Source organism: Ammospiza nelsoni, chromosome W (assembly GCF_027579445.1).
Source record: "Ammospiza nelsoni isolate bAmmNel1 chromosome W, bAmmNel1.pri, whole genome shotgun sequence".
Lineage (NCBI taxonomy): Eukaryota > Metazoa > Chordata > Aves > Passeriformes > Passerellidae > Ammospiza > Ammospiza nelsoni.
Window position 1 is genome coordinate 14,706,662 of NC_080668.1, and position 20,574 is coordinate 14,727,235.

At 45.2% G+C, this 20,574-nt stretch overlaps 1 protein-coding gene across 1 annotated transcript in view; it reads right to left on the reverse strand.

Annotated features, from left to right (window-relative positions):
* The window catches only part of LOC132086138 (dual specificity protein kinase TTK-like), a 53,293-nt gene extending 33,885 nt beyond the window's left edge, over positions 1–19,408 (reverse strand). Inside the window, 4 exon segments of the mRNA XM_059491604.1 lie at positions 12,700–12,823; positions 18,590–18,706; positions 18,975–19,261; positions 19,356–19,408. Coding sequence (XP_059347587.1) covers positions 12,700–12,823; positions 18,590–18,706; positions 18,975–19,261; positions 19,356–19,408 — 581 coding nt within the window.
* Between the last annotated feature and the right edge of the window lie 1,166 nt (positions 19,409–20,574).

Sequence of the window (20,574 nt, forward strand, 5' to 3'; positions counted from 1 at the left end):
GGGCAAAAGGATTTTAGCTCATGAACTGGCAGACCTCACTGAGCGAGCTTTAAACTAAGCTTGAAGGGGGAAGGGGAACCAGCTGAGCTAACTGGAAACAGGCCCAAGAATTGCAAGCGTAAGATAGGGGTGAACTCAGTTGCCCAGATGAGGTGCATGTATACCAATGCATGCAGTTTGGGCAATAAACAAGAAGAGCTGGAGGCCATGGTACAACTGCAAAGCTATGATGTAGTTGCCATCACGGAAACGTGGTGGGATGACTCATATAACTGGAGTACTACATTGGCTGGATACAGACTCTTCAGGAGAGATAGAAAAGGAAGAAGAGGAGGTGGCGTAGCTCTTTATGTTAAACAAACCTTCGATGCCATCGAAATTGAAACAAAGGAAGAAGGAGTTGAATGTTTATGGATAAGAATCAAGGGGAAGGCCAACAACGCCGACATCATATTGGGAGTCTGTTATCGTCGACCCGATCAAGAAGAAGAAGTAGACGACTTATTCTATAAGCAGTTGTGCAATGTTTCAAGATCATCAACCCTTGTTCTTGTTGGTGATTTTAATCTACCAGATATCTGCTGGGAACTTAATACAGCAGTAAAGAGGCAATCCAGAAAATTCTTAGAATCTATGGAGGACAACTTTTTGTTACAGCTGGTGGATGAACCCACCAGGGAAGGGACTACATTAGATCTGTTATTTACAAATAGGGATGGGCTGGTGGGAGATGTGATGGTTGGAGGTCGTTTGGGGCAGAGTGACCATGAAATAATAGAGTTTTCAATACTTGGCGAAATTAGGAAGAGCACCAGTAAAACTCGTACACTGGACTTCCGGAGGGCGGACTTTGGCCTGTTTAAGAGATTAATTCAGAGCGTCCCTTGGGAAGCAGCCCTTAAAAATAAAGGAGTTCAGGAAGGGTGGGCTTACTTCAAGGCAGAGATCTTGAGGGCGCAGGAACAAACCATTCCTGTATCCCGAAAGATCAGTCAACGGGGCAAACGTCCAGCCTGGCTGGGAAAGGAGATCTTGGAGGAACTTAAGAATAAAAAGAGGACGTATCAGAGTTGGAAGAAGGGTCAGGTCTCCAAGGAAGTATTCAAGAGGGCTGCTAGAGTATGCAGGAAAAAAATTAGGGAGGCCAAAGCTCAGTTTGAACTCAGGATGGCGACTACTGTTAAGGATAATAAAAAATGTTTTTATAAATATATTAATGGTAGGAAGAAAGGTAGGACCAGCCTTTGTTCTTTACTGGACAAAGGTGGGAAGTTAGTATTTGCAGACGAGGAGAAGGCAGAAGTGTTTAATGCCTATTTTGCCTCGGTTTTTAATGGGAAGATGACTTGCCCTCAAGACTCCCGTCCGTCTGGGCTGGTTGATGGTTTTAGGGAGCAGAATGGTCCCCACATTATCCAAGAGGAGGCTGTTATAGAACTATTGAAATGCTTGGATATTCACAAATCTATGGGACCAGACGGGATCCACCCCAGGGTAATGAGAGAGCTGGCAAATGAGATTGCAAAGCCACTCTCTATCATTTACCAACAGTCATGGCTTACTGGTGAGGTTCCGGATGACTGGAAGCTGGCCAATGTGATACCCATTCACAAAAAGGGTGCAAAGGAAGATCCTGGCAATTATAGACCAGTCAGCCTGACTTCTATACCTGGCAAAATAATGGAACAGTTTATATTACGCGCCATCATGCAAAATTTGCAGGACGGCCAGGGTATCAGACCCAGCCAGCACGGATTTAGGAGGGGTAGATCATGTCTGACTAACCTGATCACCTTTTATGACCAGGTAACCCGGCTAGTGGATGCAGGGAAGGCTGTAGATGTTGTTTTTCTGGATTTCAGCAAGGCCTTCGACACTGTTTCCCATAGCATACTCCTAGACAAACTCATCGGCCGTGGTCTGGATAGGAATACCCTTTGCTGGGTTCAGAACTGGCTGGATGGCCGGGCCCAGAGAGTGGTGGTGAATGGTGTCACATCCAGCTGGCGACCAGTCACCAGTGGTGTCCCTTAGGGGTCTGTGTTGGGGCCAGTTCTGTTCAATATTTTTATTGACGACATGGATGAGGGCTTAGAGTCTTTTATTAGTAAATTTGCTGATGACACTAAATTGGGAAAGAGTGTAGATCTGCTAGAGGGGTGTAGGGCTCTCCAGAGAGATTTGGAACGGTTAGACGCATGGGCAGAATCAAACAGGATGAACTTCAATAAGTCCAAGTGCCGAGTATTGCACTTTGGCCACAATAACCCCCTGCACCGATATAAGCTGGGGATGGAATGGCTGGATAGTGCTCAGGTGGAAAGGGACCTGGGGGTGCTGGTTGACAGTCGATTGAATATGAGCCAGCAGTGTGCCCAGGTAGCCAAGAGGGCCAATGCCATCCTGGCCAGTATCAGAAATGGAGTGGCCAGCAGGAGCAGAGAGGTCATTCTTCCCCTGTACTCGGCACTGGTGAGGCCTCACTTGGAGTATTGTATCCAGTTCTGGGCCCCTCACTTTAGGAGGGACATCGAGTTACTTGAGCGTGTCCAGAGGAGGGCTACGAGACTAGTAAGGGGCTTGGAGCACAAGCCATACGAAGAGCGACTGGGGGAGCTGGGGTTGTTTAGCCTAGAGAAAAGGAGACTAAGGGGCGACCTTATCGCTCTCTACAACTTCCTGAAGGGTAGCTGTGGTGAGCTGGGGGTCGGTCTCTTTCTCCGGGCGACAACAGATAGAACAAGAGGACACAGTCTCAAGCTGCGTCAAGCGAGATGTAAGTTAGAATTAAGAAGGAAATATTTCACAGAAAGAGTGGTCAGATACTGGAATCATTTACCCAGTGAGGTGGTGGAGTCATCATCCCTTGAAGAATTCAAAAAAAGACTGGATGTGGCACTTGCTGCCATGATCTAGTTGAACAGTTAGAACATCGGCTGGACTTGATGATCTTATAGGTCTCTTCCAGCCTTGAACTTCTGTGATTCTGTGATTCTGTGAGATCTCATCAGAGCAGAGCAGAGGGACAGAATCACCTCCCTTGACCATCACACAAGGATATGGTTGATTTTTTGGGCTGCAAGTACACATTTCCAGCTCTTGTCCAGACTCCCATCCACCAGTACCCCTAGTCCCTCTCATCAGGGCTATCAAATTGTTTCCTTGCTGAAAGATTGGATTACTCGGAATCAAAATAAATGAATCATACAGACACACAAATATGTCAAGTATGTGGAACAGGTATTTGACCCTTGCCCTGTGGCTCTGTTCTCAGTCTGGCTATATCTGTACCAAGTTTAGTGTATGGATGTGAACTCATCAGGAATTACCTTGTGCACACCACACCTCAACCTATTTACTTTGAATAGGCCGGAAGCAAAGACTGTATTACACTGTTTGTATTGATTTGGGAACCACACCTTATGATTATGTTATCTTTGGGCTATGAATGTGAGGCATCCTCTTGTATTTACATTTATGCCACTGGTTTTCTGTGCAACTGGGGACAATTTATTTAAACATCCTATGGCTCCATTTCTTCATCTCTAAATTGGGGGCAATTCTTTCCTCATAAGACTGTTATGAAGACACATTAATTAACGTTGATAAACAGAGGATATCCTGGGGTGAATGAGATAGATACATGAAAAGTATTCTTATCATTCATATTACAACAGCACATTGTGCTTGTATGTACACAGGGAATATACACACTGGCTCAGAATGAGTGAAGTTTACCTGAATAGTAAACTATATAATTGTGGGATTAATTTTCTTTAGTCACCTAACACCTACTAGTCACTGCTCTAGGCTTTTTTGCATTATTGATAGAGATGGAAAACCTCAGTAAATGACTTTTTTATCTAAGGGTGATAGAAAACATCTTCCTCTACAAGTATCTATTTCTCCCCACTGGCTATGGAACCTGGAGCAGCTCATAGAAAATTTGCAGAAAATTTCCAAAAATGGAAATTGAGACTAAGCACAAACTTACCATTTTGATCAAGCAACTGCTACTATTTATTATTTATTCATTAGAATGATAAGGCTAAAATATCACCCATATTGTACCCACCATATTCTTTAAAGTCAAGTTGGATAGCCACATAACAAAAATAATGCAAGTGCATACCCATCTTTATTATTGCACATGTGGTTCTTATTGCACTGTCTTTCTAAGCATACAGACACAACACTGCAGAATCACCTGGAAACTCCAGAAACTCCAAATTCTGCAGGCATGAGCTCAGGTCTCTTCACTGAATGCATGGCAAGCCCTAGCCCCAGAAATTGAATATGCAGCAAGAATCCATTTAAATTTAACAGCAGAGCTGAGCTCACATTTGGGAGAAGGAAAAGAGGTGTAGGAAGAGGTGAAAGAGGTGGACTCACCTCAGGTACCCATTTGAACATCAGTAAGATCAGTGAGTCATTGTTATAGGTCAGTATACCTATATAGGAATATTGTCTTGGCAGTCTTTAGCCTTAACATGGACCAGATGCCATTTTCCCTCACCTTCCCTCCTCTGGCCAGAGCATTTCTCATGCAACCATGTCAGAGCGTTTTAAAACTGCCAGTGTCCAACTTGCCTGCAGTATATTTTTATCTAAGCTTATTTTGCAAGGCCTCTATGGTAAGGGCTCTGTTCCTGCTGTAGGTGTGATTTCTAGCCTAAAGGTTCCAGTTCCAGTCACTGTGGCATTACAGATAAACTATTTCTATTTGCAATTAACAGTATTCCACTCATAGGTGAAATTCCATTTATACATGTGTTAGACATACAGAATATTCACATTTTAGGATATAGTGCAAGATATTTTAACATGTTTGACGTTGTCATGCAAGAAAAATCTCTGTACATTCATGTGGAATTTGAGCCCAAGTGGCAGTAAAAGTTGCTGTAAGTGCTATATTTGGTTTAGTGTTTGATTTTCTTGGTAAAATGGTCTTCCAAAACTCCCATGATGACCATGTTGGATAATCTGGCTGTATTGTAACTGCTGTTGTTATTATTATTAATCACAGTATTGCCATTCCTATAGGGTAACATATTTGTGGCTGTCATTACACCTGTACATTCACAAATATTCCTTTACAGTATGACTTAATCTGTATCATCAATGAATTTGAGTAAGTTTGGGATTATAAACATTACCTGATCATAAATCCTGTATGATGTACTGTGAGATAGCATATACTGAAAGTATAGCTCAGGTCATGTAACATTGTAACCTGTGTCATTTTGCACGTATCAGAAAAAAAACCAACTAAATACATCTAGGAATAGATTTCATTTTTACTTGTCATGCAAAAACTTTTCTGTCAATTCTGACACATTAAATGCAGTACACATTGAACAGAGTACAATTTTCATCCCACCTAGCCACTTCACAAGTCACCAAGTAAAGCAATCCCATTTGAAACACTTGAAGTAATATTATAATTTAATGGATGCATATCTTTAATTATATTGGTAAAATTAAAAACCCTAAAAAGCACAGAAATGGAAAACTCAAAGTCCAAGAGTATTAAAACATTAAAATTATTGGCCAAATTACTCCCTTAAATATTAAAGTTGATTTTTCTCGAATCTTAAAACACTAATTAATTTAATGTGCATTAGAGAGAACATGTTCAAATATTAAATTTGTTGATATCACAAATGTGTAACTCATTAACATGACTCAGGTTCAGGACTCCATAAAGAGGCAGAAATTTGATTTCATTAAAACAAAAATAAAATATGTAAGCAATTAATGGCCACCAACCAGGTATTATGAAATACAGATTTTGCTAGATAGGCTTACTATTTGAAGATCAGAAGTCTGATCAAAACAGGTAATGGTACTAGCCTATTAGATAAACCTTCTGTAAGCATCTGAATTACATGAGTTTAAAGAGTTAGAGGTGCAAAATCTAGTTAATTTAATTTCTATGAATTAACAAGTAGCTAAGTGACAGTAAGCGTAACTGCAAATGGACCATCAGCTGTAAGGAGCCCAATAATTTCTGAGAAAACATTGACAGATCTGGCATTCACATTTCTACAAATATACTAAAAACTTGCAAGAACTTTGGTGAATGATATAACATCTGCAATGTGCCTAACACTAACCATCAAAATAAGACTAATCTGGTTTGCCATCCAATAAAAAATCAATTTGCTAAATTAAGAAATATTAATTGAATTCCAACATAGAGAAGATATTACTGACAATAGTTTGATCTATACAGTAGGGCTGACTAAAAATAAGAGCTGCAACTGGAAATTCTGGCAAGAAAAAGTTATGATAAGTAACAACTTGTAAGTGATTAATTCAGAAAAAAAGAGAGAAATGGAAACTCTCGTATGCCACAGAGATAGAAGATATAACTTCATTTCCTTTTCTGCAGAAAGTTATGTGGAGGCTATTTGCTAGCAGCCACTCTGGGCTGAAAACAGAGCAGAGATGCTGACAGCAACCAAGAAGGATATTTCATCTGCTTCTTGACACAATAACCAGCAGTTCTGAGCACCACAGCACTGGGCAGCTCTGGGCTGGCACTGGGTTATGGGCCTGCAGTTTGGCAGAAGTTTCTGGCGCACTCCCTTAGCCCTGTGTCAGCAAAATACAGGAGATAGGTTCTCTTATAGGTACTCTCATAGGTTCTCTTATCAGAGAACCTGCACTGCATTTTTCTTTAGCTACCAATATTGTGCTGTGTAAAATTAAATTTAAAAAAAATTAAAGTATCATTTCCCTTCTGTAGCCAAATAGCCTCTGTGGAATTTGAATACAGCCCTGGAGCTATCCCTGTACCTACAGATACCCTTCCTAGAGCCTGCTGGTATAATGAATGCTATTAAATATCATATCTACTGTATGGATACTGGTACTGTTGCATGGTGTAATTCTGTCCAAGATGCAGGACTGCATTTGTTGGATTTCAGAAAATGTTTATCAGTCCATTTCTTCAGCTTATCAAGGTGACTCCAGCAGCAGACATATCATCCAGCACAATGACTGCTCCCTACATTTGGATACCATCTGTGAATTTGTGGCAGATACATGCTGTTCCATTGTCAAAGCCATGAAAGGAGATGTTAAACAATACTGCTCCCAAAGTGAATGCCCAAGGAATACCACTTGTAAACAGACAGCACATCATTTTCAGCCTGTTGTTCCAGCCTTTTTTTTTTACTCACTTTAATTCACCCAGCTAGTGAATTAAACTAATGGATAAACCCACCTACCCTGTCTGTCTAGTTTAGCTCCAAAAATTCTGTAAGAGCAGAGACAAAAGTTTGCCAAAGTTAAGGGCAACCACTTCTCTGCCCTCATCTTCAAATCCAGTCATTACAATGAAGAATGTAATGAGGTTGGTCAAGCACAGTTTGCAATTGGTAAATCCATACTTCTTTTTCCCAATCACTTTCTTCTTTCTAATGCGCCTGTACATGGCTTACACAAGGATTTTCTCCCTAACCTCTGCAAATATGAAAGTAAAGCCAGGTGCATTCTATTTCCCCAGCTCTTCCTCCTTGTCATCCTGGAAGATGACTGTGGCATTTGCTTCTGCAGTCGTTGGGAACTTCTGATCATTGTAACCTCTTGAAGAGGTAGGGAACAGCCTTGCAGTGATATCAGTCACTCTTCCTACCTTGTCGGTTTCTCAGCTGTTTAGGTGGCCTGGAAAGGCCCAGGGATGGCCTTGAAGAGCCGACGCTTCAAAGGACGAGAAGAGACTTCAGATCTTTTCTCGGTCTCGGTGTTTATTAATTGTTTATCTAAAAGATTTTCTTTCGGCCCAACAGAGGTCTGCACAGCATGTCAGCCATGGGCACACTGAGAGCCCCCGGGGCGGTCACTTATCTTTATACTCGAAGTTACGTATACAATATTTATAATTTTTCCCCAATACCTTTTACCTTTATTAACCAGTGCACTTTTAGTAATAACCAATCCCAAAGTGCCAACATCACCACAGAAGATGGAGGCCAAGAAGAAGAAGAATAGGACACGCCCCAATTCCTCCATCTTACTTCTTTAGACCCCCCTGTACAGAAACCCTAAACCCTGTGTCTTACACTCTAATTAACTTATCCCTTCACCATTCACCCAGTGAAATCCTCCCATCCTCATACAGGTGTCATCTCCTGTGTAGGATCAAAGTCCAGCCACCAGACACTTCTGGCAACGTTCCAGGACTCCCGAGCCCCCCAAGGGTGGTCTCGGCCTCTCTGCACCTCCGTCCTGAGTTGCTGAGATCCCACACTACCTGGCTCTGTGTTCAAGTTGCTTGAGTCATCCCTAACTCAGTCTTCCTCTCACACTGGTTATATTCCACCAAACACATGGAAAGCCTGAGAACAAATTTTGCCCATAAAAACTGGAATGAAAAATCCTCCACCTTTCTGACTCCTTCATTACTAGACTACCTGTTCACTTGGCCTTATTCTTCCTCTTGCTGTTTCCTTCTTGTACTTCACCATTTTTTACTCTGGCTAGTCTTTCAGTTTTTTAATTCAATCATTTCAGACTTGGGAATTCCTTCTGTATTTATCCTGAGCAGCCCATGCCTTCTTCTGTGCCCCATAGGATCTCTTTTTCCCCTCTAAGCCCTGTCAGGAGTTCCCCATTTGGATAGTCTGGCTGCCTCACATCTGCATCATGTCCTGCAGACAGAAGCTGATGCTTCTCATGGTTTGAGACTCATTCTTCTGGGATCCTTTTTCTTTCAAAGGAGCAGCTCCTGGGAACTTGCACAACAATAATCTCCCTGAGGTCTCCTTCTTTTAAGTTCAGAGTAGATATCACTTCTTGCCTCTTTTATTTTCCTTCTTCAAATCTTATGGCTTACTAAGTCTAGACCAAATAATCCAGGTTCTTTTGTTATTAGAATCAGCTAGGCAGAAATAAAACCAAACTTTATTATTCAACAAGTTTATTTAAAAAGAAGGGTTTTTTTCTTCATGTATCAATAAATTGATCCTCAGAATATACTAATGTAAATATTTTATTGTATAATGCAGCATCCTTGGCCTTCCTCACATTGACCGCTTTCCCAATGAAAAGACAAGTTTGATGTTTCTGCTGTAAACAATATAAAATAGGTGTCCATAAAGCTAGAGTGCATAAAGACTCTACTGAATTCAGCAGAGTCCTGCTCATTTACACAAGATCTGTTCCAAGTATTGATTCATGAACTCTTGAAATAATTCAGATACAGAGCTATCCTTTTGTGTCCACGAGCCTCTCATTACTTGTGATTTTTTGGCAGATATTACAGTATCTGATTGGCCTTTGTCCTTTGGACATACTTTAATATTGCCTCTAACAGATAGATTCTCTTCCAATGTCAGGCTTCCCAGGTTTTGGTTTTAAGCATCCTGCTCCATTACATAGATAAGACCTAATATTTTGAGAAAAGGCCTGAGGCAAAATAAAGATTTGTGGGTAGATGCAGAGTTCAAAAAATGTGCATGTAGATAAAATGTGCTTATTTAGTGCATCTACTCATATGCAATAATTGTCTTTTAAAAAACATGAAAGTTTAAGGTGTCAGCTTTCCCTTTGGGAGTCCACTTATCTGCCACGTAGAGCTGTGACTCTTACCTTGGGGACAGGTGACTTCATTGCCACCAGAGCTTTGTAATCCTGGTAAAATCTTCCTGAGCATTAATTGCTGCTTGCGCTAAGAATGGATGGCTCAGAGGCTAACACCAAGCCCAGTGCCACAACACCCTGTAATGGGCAATGCAAATCCCAGCAGGAAACACAGTCTGCCTGCAGAGCAGCCCTCCCTGGGGATTTCCCAGCCAGGATATCCCCAGTCAGGAGAGATGGATGCATGGCAGCTTGGGCTGAGTGTGAGCAGGATGTGGTAGATGATTTCAAGGCCCTTTACAAGGTAATGACAGTGTTTCTGATTTCAACAACTAAATATTCATATGTTCTATTCTCTTTTTCTGCTCTTGCTTTTTCTCTTGAAACACTATTGTGTCATACACACACATACACACAACTACTACAAAATTTTCTACTGCAAATCCTGACAACTGAAAGATTTACAGTAGTCACTGCACAAAAACTCAGAGCAAAAGCTTTCATACATTTAGTAAGAAATTTAGAATTTCACTACACAAGCATAGGAAGTGTTATGTTTTATATGTCTTTCTTGCTTTCAAATACCTGGTGGATATTGAGGTTCTTTCCAAGTAGTGTCCTGAGGCTCATGCCTGCATATGGCACTGAAAAGACCCGTGAACCATGGGTTTATACCAGGGAATGACCAAGACACAGCTAGTTTAAGGGACATGCCAAAAATTTCTGCTCTATTCCATTCCAAGTGGTTGGAACTGGCATCACTTTTCTCTAGGCTCGGTTTCCCCATACTTAAAATGAAATTAATCATCCCAGATTACCTCAGTAGGGCTATATGGCTGACCTATTGTTTATAAAATGTGTAAGCCTGTGGCAAATACTTTCACATGATTTTCTGAGGATAAGACAACACGCCTATAATGAGGACTGGCACTCAGGCTTGTCCATCCAGAGCGTTCAGATCCACAGCGTATCCCCCTGGCAGGGCGAAAGGTGGAGCAGGAGCCAGGTCACACCAGTTCAGGGGCCCAGAGGCTGACACAGCCTTTATATATAAACTCCTTTACCACAGTTTTGCCCTCCACACAGCACACAGATAAAGGATAGCACCATGGTTACCACCCATGCTCACACAGCTACAGCTGGAGGCAGCACGATGGCACCCAGCTTGCACAACCACCGCCCTTCCACCTGCCTGCATTGCTATGAGCAGCTTCTGCAGGGGACTGTGCCCTACATTTCAGGCCATTACTAGCGCAGAAGCAAAGGTGCAAGATCATCCCTACAAACAGCTCCACGCCTTCAGGATGCTGACACACCCAGTGAAGTGGGTGCAGTAGCGGTGACACACACCTATGGAAAAGGCTGGATTTGGGAGTTAGTGACTTGCTGCAGATCTGACTATACATGTTGCTGTCATTTCAACATAGTGCCCTCAAAACATCAGCCCATAGTTTAGCATCGTCCTTCTCCAGCATGTACACATATGAAGCCCTCATTGCAAAAGCGTGCTTGCCACACCTCACAAATGATAGATGCTGTGACAGATATCACCACAGATAAAAATCTTAGCTGTGTAAAAGTATGAGAAACCATGTAAGAAAAGTATCGTCAAGGCAGAGCGAGACAGTATATGTCGCAGACATTTCTCCACAGAAATCCTTTTCTTTCATATTTCTGTGTCTTCGGGAGCCAGAGGCCCCCGAAGAGAAGGTAAACAATTATTATCAGCTGCTGTGGAATGCAATAGGATTCACCTTGATTGGCTCATTTTCTATGTTTTTAATTAAGGGCCAATCATCAGTGCAAGCCAGGGGACTGAGTCCCTGGACACAACTTTGTTGTGGATTCTTTTCTATCTATTCTTAGCTTAGCTAGCAGCTCTGCAAACCTCTCTCTATATTCTATTAGTATAGTAATAATGTATTATATATCATATATTAATAAATTCAGCCTTCTGATCAAGATACAAGATTCACCGTCTCTCTCTCACCAGCAGCGACCCACTCAGGCCGCTGTAATATCTGGTGACCCCTCGTGTCAGAGCAAAAATTAATCTGATAAGACCAGAGGAGCAAAATTGCTGCACTGGGTAAAAATCCTGTATGTGTAGCATTTGATGGTTGCTCTGAAGCGACCTCAGAAAGTGGATTCAAGCCAGGAGCTGAAGAACCGAAGATCCTGATTTGGACAGAGTTCACAGCCAAGGCTGACCACAAAGAGAATCTTTCTTCTGGAAAACCATCAGGAAAGATGATGGAAAAGAGCAGCAGACCTGTGGAGCTGGCCAGAGCAAGCTGGACTCTTTCAAAAGGTACTGTTCACTTTTCTATCCCTGATGAACCAGCCCTTCGTAGCTTGTGGCTGTTTGTATGGCAGACCCATGCCTTGCCAGAAGAGATTCAATTCTCCCCTTCAGAGGAGAAAAAAATAGCCCTCTGGAAACATTGGTGCAGGGAAGACGGTTTCTTTTTGTCAAAAACAGATATCTATGAATTCTTTCGATGGGCAAAGCTTTTTGGGTTCTTTGCTGATGTCTTATATGCTTTAGATGCTTTTGTCTGGGAGTGCATGGACTCGATTATCCAGTGCGTCTACCTGGAGGGACGCGTGTTGCCTTCCATCTACCCAGCATTTATAAAGCTTTTCCCAGTCCTGAAGCGCAGAGCAGCTTGTTTTCAGTGGATCTCTAATTGTTATGGCCAAGCTCCGTTTCCACCACCTTTGGCAGAAGACGCGGTGGGGGAGGACATTTTTCTTCCCAGCCCCCCCTGCTTCACGGCGGGGGGGGGCGAAACTTCGCGGCGCGAAGAAGTTTTTTTTACTCTTGCTCCGGAGCATGCTCAGATGGAGCCTCCTCCTTCCCCCCCTTCTCTCTCTCCGGGGGGATGGGAGCGGCCGCTCAAGCCAGCGCCGGCCTCTCAGACTCCGCCTTCAGAAACGGGGGCGGCACCGGTCTCCGAGGTTTCCTCCACGGCCCTGCTAGAGCCGTCACTCCAGGAGATCCCGTCTCCGCCTCTCCAGGAGGTCCCGCCCGCGGTTGCACCGGCCTCCCTGCCCCCGCCAGAGCCTGTGTCGGAGAAGGCCGAAGAGACAGCACTTCCGCCGATTGACCTGTTGCTAAGCAACGGCGACTCTCCGCCGCTCCTCCCAGCTCCGCTGGTGCCCGTGCCGTGCCCGCCGCCGTTTTCAGAGCCCAAGGACGCAGCACCAGCGTGTTCCCGCGTGTCCCCGCCGCCTCCACAGCAGACCCCAGAGTCAGCAGCAGAAAACGGAGTTGAGCCCGCGGGACCCTCGGAGCAGCCCGCGGCGGATCCCACGCTCAGCGCGATTCCCTCCCCAGTTTCGGCTCCCTCCCCGATGCTTCCACCGGACGTCCCAGCAGTCGCCCTGCTGGGGGGTCTCTCCTTCCATGGAGCGGGGGCTGCCCGCCAGCTCACTGTTGTGGCAGTCCAGCTGCCTGTTTTTAAGATCAGCATTCTCGGCGGTTTGGGGGGTGGTTTTTCGGGGATTGTCCCATGGAGGCCGCTGCCTCTCTTGTGTCCTAGTGGCATGGGGGGGAAGGTGCATCCAGAGAGTTCTGCCTTTGATCCCCAGCCCGGAGGGGATGGGGATGAAGCCAGGGGGCGGATGAGAGACAAACCCGATGTATTGCAGAGGGAGAGGGCACAGTTGGAGGAGACCATAGCTGGTTTGCTGTGGGAAACAAACATTCCCAGACCCGAGATGAAGATTCTCGGGGCAGCTTCTATTTCCCTGCTGCTGGCATGCCTCAGTGGTTTAGGGGAAAGGAAGCGTCTCACTGCCCGTGCTGCCATTGTGCTGGCAGAAAGGTTCAGGCCTGCAGCAGGAATGCAGAGCCTTCCTCATGGGTTTGGCCTGGGATGCTGGGCTCAGGAAATTCCTGGGCCGGGCCCGCTGCGAGGCCTCTTGATGCTTCTAGGGGTTCTGGTTTGTCCTACCGGTCCGGGTCCCCCTGTGTGAGCCAGTTTTGGGGTTCCTGGTCCAGTATGGGCCAGGGCCCCCAGGGCCTTTTCTTTCTCTGGCATTGCTTTGCTTGGCTGCTGCTCTTTTGCTTTTCGATCAACAAAAAAAAAAAAAAAAAAAAAAACAAAAAACTTAAATAAAAAAGATTGAAAATAGGTGGGCAGCAGCTCTGAAGTGCTGAAGCACTGAAGGGCCAGAAAAGGACATTCTAAAAATTGTTCAAATTGTTTCAAATTGTTTAAAATTGTGTTATGCTGTTTCAGGACCAAAAAGGACTCTCAGATGTCCAAAAGAAACAACTTCAGCTGATGGACTGTTCCTGAAACTCAGCTGCATGGACTTGAATTCTCTTTGCATTGTTTCTTGCAATTTTCTTATACTGTAGGATTGTTTTAGTGAATTATTAGTATTCTATATTTTATAGGTGAAGGAATTTCCTGTTCATTCCACATCAGCATTTTTCTTTTATTTTTATACAATTTAGAAAGGTGAGATGTCGCAGACATTTCTCCACAGAAATCCTTTTCTTTCATATTTCTGTGTCTTCGGGAGCCAGAGGCCCCCGAAGAGAAGGTAAACAATTATTATCAGCTGCTGTGGAATGCAATAGGATTCACCTTGATTGGCTCATTTTCTATGTTTATAATTAAGGGCCAATCATCAGTGCAAGCCAGGGGACTGAGTCCCTGGACACAACTTTGTTGTGGATTCTTTTCTATCTATTCTTAGCTTAGCTAGCAGCTCTGCAAACCTCTCTCTATATTCTATTAGTATAGTAATAATGTATTATATATCATATATTAATAAATTCAGCCTTCTGATCAAGATACAAGATTCACCGTCTCTCTCTCACCAGCAGCGACCCACTCAGGCCGCTGTAATAAGTATATATACAGGTTTCTGTCATCCTCATGTCTGTTGAACACTCAGTTTTGAAAAGAAGCTGAAATGCAGGTAAAGCTATGAATGTATGTGTACCTGCTGGGTACACAACACATCTCCTATGCTGAATATCCACATTAGCTTCATGGTTAGTGACATTTCCCACACAGGAATCAATTATAAATTAATCGCTCAGAATGGTGCTGGAAAACACTGGACTAGTGGCTCCTCTTCTGAACAAGTACCAAAGAGCAGCAGTTTAAGCTAAGTGCAGCCCAGCACTGCAGGCCAACACTTCCAGTCTCTGCCCAGACTGCAGTAAACAGGGTTTGTTCTACAGTTTAGAAAAAACCCTAAATATAATGATCCTGAGTCAAATCACAGATATTTTTACTTGAGAGTCAAGCCTGATATGGCTTGGGAGAAAGCTGCCCACCACTTCCCTCATCTTCTTCTTGGCACCAATTTTTAATGCAGAAAGATGAAGAGGAAATGTCAGTATGTATAGAGAGCCCTTTGGAAACAAAACTTTCATTGACTTCACTGGGAGTGTTCAGTCTGGCCCTTGACTATTTAAACCAGGATATTAAACATACTTTAATTCTCATATTGCTGTTAGAGCCACAGTAAAAATGGCTGATGTTCAAAACATGAAGTTGACACATATGAGAGATCCAATCCAGTGCTGGTGACAACAGCAAGGTGGAACCTTGTGGGAACTTACATCAAGGGTAAGTTTTGGCCAAAGCCTGCACTGAGCATTAGCATCTCTGATGCATCACTCCAGTATATTTGGTTTGGAAAACATTCTTTTGATGCAGTTAAATGTATGAAAGGACAGATGGCATCTAGCAGATGATTTAGAAAACAAAAAGCCAGATCTGTTTCAGATCCCATGGAAGACTCTCTGTGCTGTAGAATACCTGTGTGCAGAGTTACCCCACCTCAAATTATGGAATTAACAGAATGTTATGCAATAAACAAATTAATTAGTGCTGAAAGACACATAGTTGGTTTTAATGCTATTATTTTAAAATATTATGGTTGTATGAAAGCAGCTTCTTTTAAGCTTTTATAGTATGCATATGAGTACACTTGAGCCTGTACTTGTTGATTCAAAGATCAAATGAGCTTTTTTGGCTCAGCTAGCAGTCTTTATAAGGCATATCAACTTGAAAGTTTTAATGCAAGGAGCATATCAATTGGATAAGCTGTGCAAGAAAATCCCATTCACTGCAAATTAATGTGCTAATTTATTTAATCATTTTCCCTCCCAAGACACTGATGGAATCAAATGAAAAGACATGAGAATTCAATAATTCAAGTAATTAAACCCCATTTCTAAAGTTAAATGTGTTTTCATCATTTAAATTTGGTCATGCTTCAATGTATACAATACTTTATGCACCTTTTTTACTGATAAGGGAATAGGCTGTCCCTTACCACATCATGTAACATTTAGATCTGTCAAATGTGTTGATTCAAGCAATTTTATGCTTTCCCACCAGGTAAGTTCCTGGTTGTGGTGATTCTCTTTGTAGGAAGGCAGAGTTCCTTTTCTGCTGTTTTTGTCTTTTATTGAGCTGCCTGGAGGGATCACTGGCAGCAACATACAAAGCTCTGACTGCTTTCTTCCTACTACACTTCATAAATATTACCAAATATACCTGCATTGCATTTTCCCCTCACAGCAATTTCATTGCTAACCTGAAGCAAAACCTGAGTGGGAATACTTTCAACTAGTGCAGAAGCATCTGCTGATTCATCAATCATTATGGTAGCATTTGCTTCACTGAAATTAATGAATAAATACATTTTTACAAGCACAACTAAAGGCACCGATCATCGTGAGCTGTAACATTTCTGTTGCTATTTGTTTGTTTCATGAAGAAGCAGAAAATGGCTTGAAACAGCTCTGAAATGAGATATTGGGGTTTTTTTACAAAAATATCTGGAAGAAATACACACAGCTTGTATCTGGAATGGGAACTGGGAGGAGAGTTTCCTAGAGCCACCTATCCCACGACTTGCCGTTACCTTCTGCACCCTTCCCAAAGCACACAGTTGCCTGCTGCCAGCACAAGCACCCTGCAGCACTGGGCAAATGGCCGGAGCACAGCTGGCAATTCATGTGTGTGTTCCTCTGGAGTCAGCTGCCACAGACCTGCCTTTTCCTAGCAGAAATTTGCACATCTGAGAGATCCAGGTTCTAGGAATGAGTAGATTATCAAGTAGAAAATTACAACACTGACCAACTAATGATATTGAAAACTCAGCATTTTCTGATGACCATGCTGGAGATTTCTTTGGAGGATATTTTGATACTATGCCTTTGGATGTCTTCCTCCTTCTGCTCTCTTTGAGTAGAAGACATGGTCTCAGCATTCTTAAGGTAGCATACCCTGCTGGGTGCACAAATGTAGAAAACTAGCTGGGATGTGTTTGGAAGCCCAGACACAGACCTAATCTTAAAAGCATGTCCACATATTTGCAGGCTGAAAGTTAAACTAATGAAAATAGTTAGCCATAAATTTCATCATGTTTTTTAAGGCAATCTTAAAGCACAGAGGAAGTTACTCTGGTTAGATAGTTCATCTTCTCCCTGTTGTCCAAACTCTGCAACTCAGTTGTGGCTCCTCTCAAGCCTTAATGGCTCTGTGAAATTATCTATGTACAATCATATTGCTAATAAAAAGGATTAAATTGCCATCAAGAAAAGTTACCTAATTGGAAATAGATGAAACAGTAAATTGGATGATATAAACATTTTATAAACAATAATTATTGGTGTCAGTTGTGCAAAAAAACTTCCACAGGCATTCTAATAAAGAAATATATGTAAGCTATAATATAAATAATTATTAACAGAAATATGTATTCACATTCCTAATATGTCTTGTTCCTTTTTTGTTCTTTGGTAGACTGTGGATCTTCACTCCTTGTACTGGTGGCACTCTCCTAAGTCCACATCTTGCTCAACAAGGCAGGGAAGTGCAAACCTCTGTCACGTTGATTCACTCAGTAGCTGTTCTGTTCAAGCATGTGGCCAACACAAACGGCCAATTGGAGGATTATGGCCCAATCTCCTGATTTCCTTTTGATTCAAATGACAATGTTACAAAAAGTTCTGAAGCTGCTGTGCTTTAGACAATGCTAACCACATATCAAGATACTAAATGTCTAGGAATGCACTCCAGTGGTTTCTCCTATTGGAGGCGCAGGAAGCACAGCTAACACTACACTGTCTGCCTGCAACTTGAGAAGCAGGTTGGTGCTCACCTTGCCCTACCCAGTGACAGATCCATTTCAGAGCTCTCACCAGACCTTCTGCCACTATCAGCACCATCAAAATAAGGCATAATTCAAGTCTCTGTAATTCATGAAGAATTTTGATTGGCTGTTTTCATGTGAGAGAAGTAGCAGCTGTCCATCCATCCACATGTGCCATCCTTGCTTCACTCCAGCTTTCAGCCAGCATTGGGATAAGTTGGACTTCCCTGTCCATCGAGGCCTCCAGGTGTTGACATAGCTCCTCTTCCTTTTCCCAGTGTAGGTGATCCCTACTGCCAACCCCCTGGTTTTGGTGCAGTGACTCTGCTTCCAGTGGAGTAACTAGTGATGGCCGTGTGCCTCTCCTGTCCATAGGCTGGGATCCCAGCAGCCAGAGCAGTGCAGGAGCTAAGCCAGGGTGACTCACCCAGGAGGAGGAGTGCGAGCTGTGCTCACCAAGACCAGGTGACAACAAGTGACAGAGGTGCTGCTGCACTGGAGGAGGGAGAGGCAGACACCATCTGATGTGCTGCCTGCTAGGAGGAAAGCTTGCAGCTTGGGTGGAGCAGGTCCCCTCCTGCCCCTCGCTCCCGAGGGTGTCGTGCATCCATCTGCACTATGCAAGATCATGGCACAGACAAGCTGCCAAGAAGGAGATAAGAAGCAAAGGGTGTGAGGAGCAGGTGGTGCCTTTACACCAGACAGAGGGTTTGCTGGGATTGAAACACAGGGTGCAATATGGATGCTTCTCCTGCAGCACCCAGCAACACTCCAGGCAGCTGCATCTCTCTGCTCCATGAAGCGACCACAGGGGCCTTGGTCCAGGAGATAAGGGGGGGGTGTGCGAAGGGCAGCTGGGTGGCACCTGGAGAAGGCTGGTCAGGGAAGTGCCACCAGGTGGTGGGGCAGGGAGGAAGCGAGGTCCCGTTGCGGTCGCTGGTGTTATCCGTACTGGGAGGAGAAGGGATCTTAGCGAAGGCTCCTGGAAACAGCAGAAGAGCCTTGATACGCACAGACGGAGGTAAAACCAGCATCGCTCACGGCGGACCCTCAGCGTGTCTGTCAAGGGGTAGCAAGATGGGAAGAGAGAAGAAAAATCCAAACTTATACAAAGAGAAATGAAAGAAAGGAAATAAGAGTTGGCTGAAACACTCATTTCCCCCCTTTCTGGTAAAATAAAAATTAAAACCCCCTATTTGAACATAAAAAGCCGGGCTGCGATAACCCGTGCCTCCTCGCCCCCCGCACGCCCTCGGCGGGAGGAGGAGCGGTCCCCGCCTCCCGCACCTGCTCCGGGGGGGCCGCGGGCGCCTGCGCGGCCGGGCCGGGCCGGGCCGTGGGGTCGCGCTCCACGGGCGCCGCCGGGGGCAGCGGGACGGCGGCCACGTGACGCCCCCGCCCGCCCGCACCGAGCCGGGAGCGCCGGGCCGGGAGCACCGAGCTGTGGAGCCGCGGCCGCCGCCTCGCCGCCCCCCGCCTCCGCGCCCTCCGCCCTGCCCGCGGGGCACGGGAGCCGGTGACGGGAGCGAGGCGGAGTCTGGAGGGAAGATACGGAGAGATAGAGATTTAAATCACATCCCCGGCTGTAGAAGGGGCAGCAGCAGCAGCAGCCCCGGCGCAGAGGCACGGACGCACTCGCCGAGACAGGTCTGCCGGCTCCGCCGCCGCTGCTGCTGCTCACCATGGGTGCCGCCGCCGCCGCCGAGTCCCCCAGCGCCATGGGCCTGGTGTCCAGCGTGGTGAACGACACCCTCGAGTTCTACCGCTGGACCTGGAGCATCCGAGGTAACGCGCCAGGGCGGCCGCGGCCCCGCCATCGCCGTGCCCGGCGCCCCCCGCCCGCCGGCACTGATGCGCAGCGGCTCAAAATGGCTCCATCTCCCGGGAGACGCGGAGCGCGCTCCGGCTCCCGGGATGGGGCCGTGGCGGGGACAGATCCCCCCACCCCACCCCCGCCTGCCCTCCTCGGCCCTCCGGGTGCGCTCGGTGCGGTGTTTGTTTATCTGCCGTAATCCCGTGTAGCGGCCCGGGGTGCGCGGGGCATCGATCCGCGGCAAGGTGAGCGCGTCCCCCGGGCGCCCGCGGGGGGACGGAGCGAAATCCGCTTCCCAGGGCCGTGTTCCTCCGGTTCTCTGCCGCCGCGGCGTGCCTCGGGCTTGTCATACGGGGATCTGATGTCGGAGGTAAGCGAGACCCTCCGGTAAGTGGTGCCGGAGCTCAGGCGGGCTTTGGCTCCTGCGGCAGGTGGGAGCCCCGCGTCGGCATCGCGTGGAGTTCAGCAAAAGCAATGAGGAAATGGTTGTTACCGCCGCTGCAGCAGCTTGTCATTTTATATTAAGTGTGTTTGGGTCAGTCCTGCTGTTTTCCGTTTTCAATGTGCTCCACTTCTGTATTGGCACTCCACGACTGCAATGTGGCAGATGCTGAAGGAAGAGTAAATGTCTCGGAATACGGAGAAATGTGCAAAAGCAGCTTGCGGTGCTGGGACAGCAAATGAGGTGGTGCCTTGCTGCAGCGGCCGGTAGCTCTGGCAGTGTTATTGGTCAGCGTGAATGGTTCTGTCTCGTGTGTCAAATGAAAGGAGTCGCTTTCACAGCTGCTATTGTGAGTAGCCACGGGCAGCTGGCAGAAGGATCATTTACTCCTCTGGATGTTTTCTTCATTTTTTTCGTTGTCCACACAGCGATGAGGTTTAGCTATTTTGAAACCCAGAGCAAAACTGGTGTGCATATAAGTGTGGATGTGTTTGGTGGCAGTGTGATAGGTGGGAATGTGGGGCCTTCATTACAGATGGGAAGCTCACTGCATCAGCAGTCTTTGCTTTTCCACCCCCCTTCCCTTCTGCCATCT